Source organism: Centropristis striata, chromosome 21 (assembly GCF_030273125.1).
Source record: "Centropristis striata isolate RG_2023a ecotype Rhode Island chromosome 21, C.striata_1.0, whole genome shotgun sequence".
NCBI lineage: Eukaryota > Metazoa > Chordata > Actinopteri > Perciformes > Serranidae > Centropristis > Centropristis striata.
The window spans coordinates 29,216,960-29,228,004 of NC_081537.1; the positions used below are offsets into that span (position 1 = coordinate 29,216,960).

Here is an 11,045-nt window from a genome sequence, read left to right on the forward strand (position 1 = left end):
CATTACACCAAGGTTATTGTAGTTAACGAAAAACTAACGAAATAATGAAAACTAGAATTGAAAAAACATTTTCGTTAATTGAAATAAAAATAAAAACAAGATTTTTTTTTAAAAAACGATAACTAACTGAAACTGTATTGTGTGGTTACAAAACTAACTAAAATTATAGTGAAAATACCCTTAGTTTTCGTCTTTGTCAACTTTTTTCATATGTAAACCTTTTTGGTTGATATGAAACCTATGTCATCTATCTGGTTTTATGACTAAACTTATTGGGGCTGAGATGGATCAGACAAAGGAAATAAAGGAAACATTTATTGTGACCTTATTGAATCTCGCACCAACAAATACCCCATTAAAAAAAACTAAAACTAACACTACAACTAATAAAAATAAACTAAAACTAAGCATTTTCCAAATAACAAAAACGAATTAAAACAAGCAAACACACTCTAAAAACAAATTAAAAGTAACTGAATTAGAAAACAAAAATTGACAACGAAATTTAAACTACAACTAATGAAAAATCCAAAACTATTATAACCTTGCATTACACTCATTTTAACTAAATCAGCATAGTTCTAGGCTGTAGACAATCAACCATAGAGGGTGTGTTATAAGACAAGAAACCAGTTATGAGAGCAAAGACTGGTATCCCTGTACACAAAGGCACTGATATTACTCACAGAATCAACTAGGAATGTTTTGCATGCGTCTCACAAGGGTGGAAACACAACTTGCAAAGATCACTTTTCCATCTAATCCTCCCCAAGCTAGTCCCCTGAGCACTGAAGGAATTCATTACCAACGTCTGGGATTCTGAGCAATTTGTTTGCCACACCAATCTAAGCTGAGAATTAGATTACTGCAAACAGAACTCAAAAGTAGACATATACTTCCAGCACATATTAAGTTCTAGCTTTGTATTGGCTGCATCGCACGCTTCTAAGGCTAGACTAGACTAGACTAGATAGATAGATAGATAGATAGATAGATAGATAGATAGATAGATAGATAGATAGATAGATAGATAGATAGATAGATAGATAGATAGATAGATAGATAGATAGATAGATAGATAGATAGATAGATAGATAGATAGATAGATAGATAGTAACAATATAAAATAAAAAGAAATACAATAATTATAAATGATTATAAATAAAATAATATTATATATAATATAATAATAATAATAATAATAATAAGGCCTAAATACATTTTCTCCAGAAATGTAAATGTAAATATTGAAATAGATGTATTTAAATAGAACAATATTGAGGTGCTTGTACTATAGTATGAGTATTTCTCATTTATTTTATGATACCACTAATAGACAAATACGCTACACTTCTAAAATACATTGGCTTTGTGAGGCCTTCTAAGTCAAGGGACTAGTTGAAATATATGAGCCTCATTACCAATTGGTATGAAAGAAATATGTTTCCTAACTGCATCAGAAAAATACTATCTTGTCTTAGGATAAGATAATTCAGTAATTACAGAAACATCCTAATTTAGGCATTCCCCAAGTTAGGAACAAGTTACATGAAGCTTACCAAGTATTTTCTTCATATATCTAGTAATAGTATCTAATAGTATCTAATTATCTCATTTTGAGTAGAATTTACCTACTGACCATAGCTTCATGTGCTTATTTTAGGAACATGTGTCTTTTTGTAACAAAATGAGAGAATAAACTCCTCATAGGGATTTCAGGCTTGTGTAAAGATTTGTTTTTAGGATTGACATTTTTAGCCTTTTCATGTATTCCATCTACTCAACTGTTGAATATGGTGAGTTTTTATCTAAAATATTGGCTCCAATTGAGAGTTTTGGTTGCATGTAGTTTAAATGCTGTTACAAAAGCATTTTCTACCACCAGTATCTACCCACAGATACTGAAATGAGCAAAAAAAAAAATGTTACTTTAAATGTTACTACAGTTGGGCTTTTCAGGCCACAATAGCTAGAAATAAGTATTTTTGGGCTTATTTTAAGACATTGTTTTTCCAGTTCCTAGATATTTTTTTACTCATTTAAAGAATTGTTACAAAGAAACATTTACTTACTGCACTGGCAGATAATCTAACTTGTTTCAAGCATGTTTTTTGCTTAATTCTAGTTATTTCTTATTTTTTGTCAGTTGGTTTTCGCAGTGTACCACTACATTCTAATCTAAGTTACAGGCATGACAGGACTGTGCTGATTGAAGGATCAAATTTCAATTACATTTATAGTTAGGATTTCTCTAGTCAAGACAGGAGGTCTGAGATAGGAAAGGACACAGTCATGACAGTGCTATAAAGGGCATTTCAGTATTTGTCAATAAGTCAGGCACTTAAAAAGTGTAATTCATAGGCATCTATAAATAGCTTTAGGTGTGTTGAGCTGGCTAGGTGTGCTCCTCCATAATGACACTTGAGCGTACATAAGACAATGAAGGGAGGACCAATCATTTAGCAAGAAAACACACAAACTAATCCCTTGTCAGATCTTTGAGTCATTGAGCATTACAGCCGAGTTGAGTAAAGCTGTTGGAACTCCAAACATTTATGAATATTTACTCTGGTTTCGCTTCACATGGCATACAAAGCCACAATAGTCAACTAGTTTTATTACCACACTCTCCCATTCGGTTACTGTACTGCTGTTGTCAAGCCTGTTAACACACAACTAGCCTGAAATAAACAAAGGACAGCTAAATAAAAGTGATGCTTCACACTGCTACAGTGTGACTGATCCTAAATAGCTCTCCACCGTCTTCAAAGCTATGATGTCATGCAGCTACTCCCCCCGATGACAGACAGTAACCTCCACCTTCAAACCCTGAACAGATCCAAAGTTTACAGTACATATTGCTCTACACTTTGTTGCCACATACAGTAGATAGATTGCAGTCTTCAGTTTTAACCTCAAGGTCCCCTCATGACAGAGTGGCAACTGCTAGCATGTGACTTTAATCTGCTCAGGCAGAGGATTGCACGATGGCAAAGTCTGCTACTGGTTAAACATTAAAAATAGAAGGCAGCATTGGGTTTAAACAAGCAATAAATAAGTGCGCTTTCAACATATGTTCAACTGTAGTTTATTTTATTAAAAAGACCAGGGTGCAAATATGAAATTAAAAAAAATAAAGACAAGCATATAATTTTTAAGCATTTAATACAAACTTAACAATATAAACTATTTCAGTCCCTCTTGACATGTAAGACACTGACTCAAAATACTTTGTTATACCGTATTTTTTATCAAGTATTGCACAATGTAGGTACAAAAATTAATATTCATACGATTACATTTTGTCCATTGTATAGCAAAATCTTTTTAACCTCTTAACAGAAAATACAATTCATCTTTCAGAAAAAGCAAATATTCCTACACTTGAATTCCACCACTAAGGAATACTCTGTACACAATCTTTAGAATATTTGATGGGTTTTTTTAAAGATGGATTTCTTTAACAATTATCTTTAAAAAAAGAAAAAAATAAGGAAAAGCTGCTGCAGCCATCACAGATCACTGGAGTAGTAAAAAGATATAAATGCAACACCATGTCATAGAAACAATATATACTCTGATATCTTACAAACTCTGTACTAAATTAAATTATACAATTAGAAAAAGACCAAGTAACCCCACTTTGTAGTGCCAATTCATAAAAATCAGCCTTGTCTTACCACCTGTAAAATACTGTAAGAGGCCAAAACTTGAAGCTTGTATTTTTATTTCTTTTCTTTTTTTTTACTTTTTGGAGTATTTTCTCAACATGGTAAAAAAATTTGTGCTTGGTTGGCAAAAAGGAAAAAGAAAAACAATGATGCATGTTGAATTGGAGTAACCAAGCTTGGATGTGTTTGTACAACAAGCTCTCAGTAAAAACAAACTCAAGGGGGCACAGTAAAAACACCCTTGGGCACATGCGCTTGACTGACTAGACACTATATCCTTGAAAGTCCAGTTTCTAAGTGTGCGTTTTGTTTTTCCTTCTCTTTGAGCCACCATCATTCATAAATAACATCTTGATGATGAGTTTAGTTAGCCATGACTGGCTGGAATTGCTGGTTAGAATACTGCATGTTGCTCAGACTGAAGTTGAGGCCATCCATAAGGGACTTGTCGTTGAGGCTTCCGTAGGCTGCAAACACATCAAAGGCATTGTTGTACTGCAGAGGGCCGAGACCCAGGGAGCCCTCCCCGGGGAACACGGCTCCAGGGCTGGCCTGGCCCTGGAGGCTGGGGAACACAAACTCCTTGGCGTTAGGGGAGAGAGCAGACGCCTTCTGCTGCTGCTGCTGCCCCAGGCCCAGCCCGTACAGTGAGTGCATGGAGGTGGAGATGGCTTTCTGCTTCAGTAGGGTGTTGACATTCAGACCCAAGTTATTGGTAGGGGAGGTGCGGGCCACCTTGCTGCTACTGCCGCTGTTGGTGTTATTGTTGTTGTTGTTGCCACGGCCGCTGCTCTTCATCTTAGTGGAGCCGAATTTGGTGGCAGCAAAGGTGGCAGTGGTGAAGGTTAAGGGCTGGGTGGAGCGGGGCATGAAGGAGGGGCTCACGGCAGCAGACTGTCCAAAAGGAGGGGAAGGGGAGCTGGACTCTGAGGAAGCCCCAACAGGGTCACTGATTGGCATGAAGACCTGGGCCTCAGGATTAAAGCTGTTCTTGATCTCCTTGTCCAGCTCTGACCCGTTCTCATTGTTATCATCCACATATAGCACCTTGACCGGTCCCTTCTCCCCAATCTGGTAGGAAACCTCAAACGGGTCGATCCACACACTAAGGTCCTGAGGGAGATTATTCCGGACATCTTCGATGTCCAGCCCGCTCTCTTTGGCTGCCTGCTCCACCACAGGGTCCACCTTCTCCCCTACATGGATGCATCTGAACCCTGAACCCTTGTATGGCTTATCCGGATACCAGTGGCCTTCATACTTTTTCTTCAGCTGCCTCTCGAGCTCTTCGCCGAAGATATTCACACGTCGTCGAGGGAGTTTGTTGTATAAATAGGAAATAATAAAGTTGAGTGCTACTTGAATTTCAAGCTGCATAGCTGCTTCAGTGGCGAGGGCGATTCTTTTTCTGTCACAGAGTTGCTTTTTCTGAGCGTTGCAAAAACCTCCACGGCAGCAGTGATCAGTTTAATGAAAAAACTCGGACTGAGTGCTTGTTGCCAAAATGAATATCCTTCCTGCAACAGGGTTAGGAGTAGGATCCTTAAACAGAGCAAAAAGAAAAGTATTAAATACATGAAGCAGTTTGACATACAAGCAAAAAATGATCAAGTTAATCACAATTATGATCAATGACTTTAACCCTCTGGAGTCCACAAAAGCGCCTGGCGCATGACATCTCATGACGTTGCACCGTAAAAACGAAGCAGCATGGAGCCCTGTTGTCAGCTTCCCTCTAAAGTTTTGGCTTTTCCAGTTTTCCAATTTAGCACATCAACTCTTTTTCAGCAAAGGTAAAAACCACCTTGACCAAATGTAACATGATATTAATGAAGTTTTGCACAGATTTTATTGAATTTTGCAGTGTGCATTCAGCATTTTTGTAATGCAATCTTTTGTGATTAATGGTTTTTGTGTATTTTTGTGTTTTTCTGTGTTTGTGTTTTTTTATGTATGTTTTTGTCATTGTGTGTTTTTTTCCATGTGATTTTTTTTCTGTGTTTGTGTTTTTTGTGTGTTCAAAATGTTGATCCAGTGAGTCAAAATGACTAAATAATAATAATCAGGCGAGGTTGTGCTGAAAAAAAAAAAATGATACTAGCATGGAATGATAAACATTTTTTTAAGTGAATGAAAAATAGTTAAAATCCATCAAAATAGCCCCAAACTCCAAAGGGTTAATATCTATTACCTTCTAATGCTCTCTATTCACCAGTCACCACCACCCCCTCCCCCTCCCCACAGCACTGCTGTATCTCAGCTGTACAATATAAACAGCTATAAATAAACAGAGGCCACTGACTCAGACGTGTCAGCAGTGTGTGCTCCCCAGCGCTCTAGTGTGACAGAAATACGCAAGCATGGTTGACCTCTGCAGGGAGAGGAGGATCTGATGGCAGGTGTCAAGTCAGAAAGATTTTCGATTGCCTCATTTTGGCACGCAGACATGTCCAGGCAGAACTCCTGCCTCCAAGTGCATTCAAGTGGGAGAATATTTATTAAACTAACACGCATGGATGAAATTTTGATTTCAGAGGTGGGTGGGGGGGGGACACAAGTATCTTTAATAAAACTCAAACTCTTTAATTTCAGTGTTTTCTAGTAGTTCTTCTAGTTTTCTATTGTTACTTTTAAGTTTACTGTTCCCTTTTTTGGTTTGACCTAACAATCATCAATTTTGATGATATGGTTATAGAGGAAAACTATTACTATTACTAAAAGATAATTAATCTAAGGGAACCAGGCTTCAGCTTGAGTGGCCGTTTTCCGCTTGGTCCTAGTGCCTGACCTATTCTCTAATGGACGGTAAAAAACTGCAGGGGACAAAAATGGCCTTTTGAAAAAGTGCAGGGGACATGTCCCTTGTGTCCCCCCCTACACAAAAAAAAAAAAATTACGTCCGTGCTAACACGGCTATTCTGGTCTCTGGGCTACAGTGGGCAGAGGAGAACGTACAAGCTTGTGACGAAAATTGCTGTTACATAATCAACATTCAAAGTCTAGCCTCGGCTAGAAAACCATTTGTACAACAGGGGAGAAGACGCTCTGCACTATCTCATTTCCTATTAATTTAATGCTCATAATGGTACCGTTTGTCCTTGTATTGTGTTTTTGTCTTTGTCTCTGTTTTACTGTGCGTTGCCTGCATAGAGAAGACCAAATGCAAATCCTAGTATCTGTATACATGGCGAAATAAAGTTGAATTGACTTAATTACACGACGACGTTGACAATAAATGCAAATCTGAACGTGACGAGGGAGAAAGTCCTCCCTAAATATAGCAACTAGCACTAGCTGGCCAACTTAATGAAGGGTGTGAACAGAAATGGAGCTTGCTGACTATCTAAAAACCAGATAGTGTTAATGTTTAGCTAACCAGCTGGTTATCAGTGTTCCCTGGCGGCCAGCTGAAGATACACGGGCACCCACAGCAAACGGTAGTGTCACTGTTACCAGCTAGAAAAGAAGAAAACTGGCTTTTATCTGGACTAACGACCGTGTCGAGCCACAGCAAGCTACGTAGCATTTGAATGAGCTAATGCTATAGCCTTATATTCGACTATAAGACCAACGTTCAATAACACCAATGGGTGACAGTTTGAGAATTAACTGTATATCAACAAAATAAAGCTATTTCAATCTGAGGCAAAACAAATGTAATGCCGAAGTTAATATTTACTTACATGGAAATTCACAGTAGGTCCTTCTTCACTAGCCAGAGTCCTCTCCAGCAAACGTTATGCCTGTCTTGCGTTGCTTTCAAAAGAAGATACAAAATGGTGCTGCCGTCGTGTATTTATAATGCTCCAGCCGGTTTTGCTTCTGTGGGGAATAGTTGAATTCCAATTCACAGGCTTGAAGCTGACTCCCCACAGCCTGGGAGTTTTTACAACTCTGCCCTTTAAAACTTGGGCTCATTTGTTTATATAGTAGTCCTCCGCCACGGACATGGAGGAGGTGGTGATGCGGCTCGCAGAGGTCAACACCCAGTAACGTGTTTCTATTGGCCAAGCGCTGCCTCGTCATCAGCAACCACCCCACCACCGCTGTGATTGGACAGTTTTGTGCTCAATCAACCGCAGGGTTCTATTTACGGTAGTGGTTTGCCTTTCATGTGCTCTGGACTATTTTATTCGGACAGATTTAACTTAAATATCTTTTGAAAGCCTTGTTTTGGGAAAAATATGAATTCTACAACATCATTGAAAAAAATACAACACGAACATTGTTGAAGGGTACAACACTGACATGTCTGCACATGTCTGCTTTTATGTGTTCATGTCTTCTGTGCTCAGAGGTTCATGCATGAAACTATGGTGGCCCTGAAGTGCAAATCACAACGGCAAATCAGAAAACATAACGACAAATTAAAAAACACAACAGCAAATCAAAAAACACAACAACAAATTAAAAAACACAACAACAAAACAGAAAACACAATGGCAAATAAAAAAACATAACGACAAATTACTAAACAAGAAGTCTGTTGTGATGATATTTCTCAGTAGTCTAGTCTGTATAATTAGCCTACTGTTGCTGGAGTCAACACTGAAATTAAACCACATTTGGCTCTGCTCTTCCCACTACAGGGTTAAAGAGAGCTAACAGTGGATAGTCACTGTGGCGGAGGGACACAACTGTCACTGGTTGTGTTCCTGCTCCTTACCAATTACATTTTGATGTTCCTGGAACCAGGTGTAGCTGTGTACAAAAACCCAATAGCATTCGCTTACATGCTTAGTGATGTTCTATGATACTGCACAATTTCCGCCACTTTCAAACAAAACAGATGGAATCGCATAATTGCCATCTGTGTAAATATTGACATTATTTTCCCACTGTGTACCTGTGATTAAATTCTCTTCATTATAAGGTCTGTGGACTGTAAAAATGCATTGTTACACAGTAGATCCTGGCTTCTCTCTGGTGTCTGCATGCTGGCTTCTTGTTTTCAGCAGCTGTACAGTGCATAGCTGAAGCTCTTCCCTGTCAGGCTGAAGGTGTTTGACGACAGAGCCTGTTCTTAGCTAACTTGGGCTCCCACACTGTGTGTTTGCACAATAAATACAATGCCACATGAACTGTACAGCTGAGAGGGAGGTAGCAGGGGCAGGGGGAAAGATAGGCAGTTCTTTGGATGCCCCCATCCAAAGAACTGCCTATCTTTCCTCAGCTTAGACCCAAAAGTATTTCCTAACTCAAAAACACACTCAAATGGCGTCTGTCATATCTGAGAATGTTGCATTTGAGAGCTGATTTTTATGAGAGAAGCCTGATCTGAATCAATAATAATTCATTACGATAGTCTGTTGTCCAAGTCATTTTCCTCACTAAATTCTGGAGACTGTCCTCCCCCCAAAACGACCCCATAGGTTGTCTGTACAAGCAGCTTAGGACCATAGCCTGTATAAAAGAAGTCAATGTAACCACCTTAATGTCACCCAATGCTTCTGTTCTGAAGCCTCCTGTTTGGCATATTGACCATCACCATCTTGGGTTTTGATGCCAGATGTGACCATATTTGGACAAGAGGGTGGAGCTGACGAGAAGCAGGGCTGGATCTGAACCTGCCCTACAGTAAACCATACTTTATTGTCTATTATACTCTAAATGATACCATGATCACAGAATGAACATCATGCTGTATTGAAGAAGACTTGAACTGACGATTGTGACCATAAACTCATGAGGAAAATGTTTACAGAGGAAATGAATAAAGTGAGAAGTAGGGCTTTTTTTCTCATAGTCTCCTATACAATGTCACTTATTTTTGTAACAAGTGGAGCCACCTCCTACTGGCTATTAGAAAGAATGCAGGTTTAAGGCACAAATGGTCCGACCTAGGGGTTGCCTCTTGATTACAACTCATATTTATGGTTAGTGTGAGGCCTCTATTGGCCATTCAGATCGGAAAGTGTTTGTGATGGGCAATGTTCACAATAAATGCAATCAAAATAATAAAATGTTGACATTGTAACTCTACTTTTCTGCAAACCACGGAAACATTGAAACCCAATATCTATGTAGAGTCACGTTTCAATGCTACTTGCATTTTTAAAAATTGGTGTAATTTGACTCGTTTTAGCTAAGGACCTGACTTGACTTGGCATAACCTGTGACTTGACTTGACTTCCCAAGACAAAATGACTTATTTCAGACTTGGACCAATGTCCAGTGTTGTAGTTGAGTGACCAATTCTCGAGTCTGAGTCAGTCTTGAGTCCACAGAAACTGAAACAACATGGCTCAGTTGGTAGAGTGGGTTGCCCCCCAACCGAAGGGTTGGTAGTCGATCCCTGACCGTCGCGGCTTACATGTCGAAGTATCCTTGAGCAAGATACTGAACCGCTGAACTGCTGCGTTCATCTGTGTGAGAATGAATTCCCAATGGTGGCAGATGGCACCGTTTAAGGTAGCCTCTGCCACCAGTATGAATGTTTGTGTGAAAAGGTGAATGAGCGCAGTCTGTAGTGTAAAGTGCTTTGAGTGGTTGCAAAGCGACTAGAAAGGTCCATTTACCATCAAATTCCAAAGTCAGCTTTTATGATGTAGTTGTTCCATCTCTTTACATGCATTGTTAAGAAAGTAATTCTTTCAATACACTCGAGTCCGAGTCATCAGAGTCCGTGTTGAGTCACAAGTCCCAAAAACCAGGGCTTCAAGTCCAGGACTCGAGTACCCTGGTTGAATTACATGTCTGCCTTGGTCAGCCTGTTTTCATTAGTATTTTATAGTGTTTTTTTTAGGGCCGGGACTTTAATGCCTTAATTAAGATTAATTAATTACACAAAAATTAACGATTTAAAAGAATTGACGCATTTTAATCGCACTTATTTTTGCACCGCGGAACGTTTATCACTGGATGAGTTTCAGGCGGACCCATTATATTGGAGCACCAACTAGCGTTCATGAGTTCAGACAACAACAAACCACAGTGAACATGAAGGAAGAAGCTGATGAGACGCTTTGGTTGGCCCCGTGTATGGGAAATGTTGAAATGTTGTTACAAAAAACCAATGGATGGAAGCATCGATAAGAGCATGGTTGTGTTGCTATGCAACAAGGAATTCACATATCACAGCAGCACATCCAGCCTCAAGTATCACCTCAATGCAAAACATATAGCAGCTAGCGGCTAGTGTGGTAGCTGGCGTGGATTGTGTTTTACTTAAAAAACCAAAGTATTATAGTTTACAGAAGGTCTAGCTACCTACCTGAATTTCTGAAATGTACTGTATTTATAAATATGCTATTGCTACACTTAATGGCAAAAATTGCACTGGTCTGTTGGACTTGAACAAAAATAAACAATATTTTTGTTGCTTAAGCTTATGTATTCAGTCATTATTCAATGGTATACTAAAAATCTGTGTGA

The 11,045-nt window shown here is 38.8% G+C and overlaps 1 protein-coding gene across 1 annotated transcript; it reads right to left on the reverse strand.

Moving 5' to 3' along the window:
- Nucleotides 1–3,148: 3,148 nt before the first annotated feature.
- Nucleotides 3,149–7,579, reverse strand: LOC131959705 (protein Tob1-like). The gene is made up of 2 exons (XM_059324919.1): nucleotides 7,355–7,579; nucleotides 3,149–5,213 (listed from the first exon to the last, which is right to left on the reverse strand). Exon 2 carries the CDS (start codon nucleotides 5,046–5,048, stop codon nucleotides 4,035–4,037), a length of 1,014 nt encoding a protein of 337 aa, XP_059180902.1. The 5' UTR covers nucleotides 5,049–5,213; nucleotides 7,355–7,579; the 3' UTR covers nucleotides 3,149–4,034.
- Nucleotides 7,580–11,045: the final 3,466 nt, after the last annotated feature.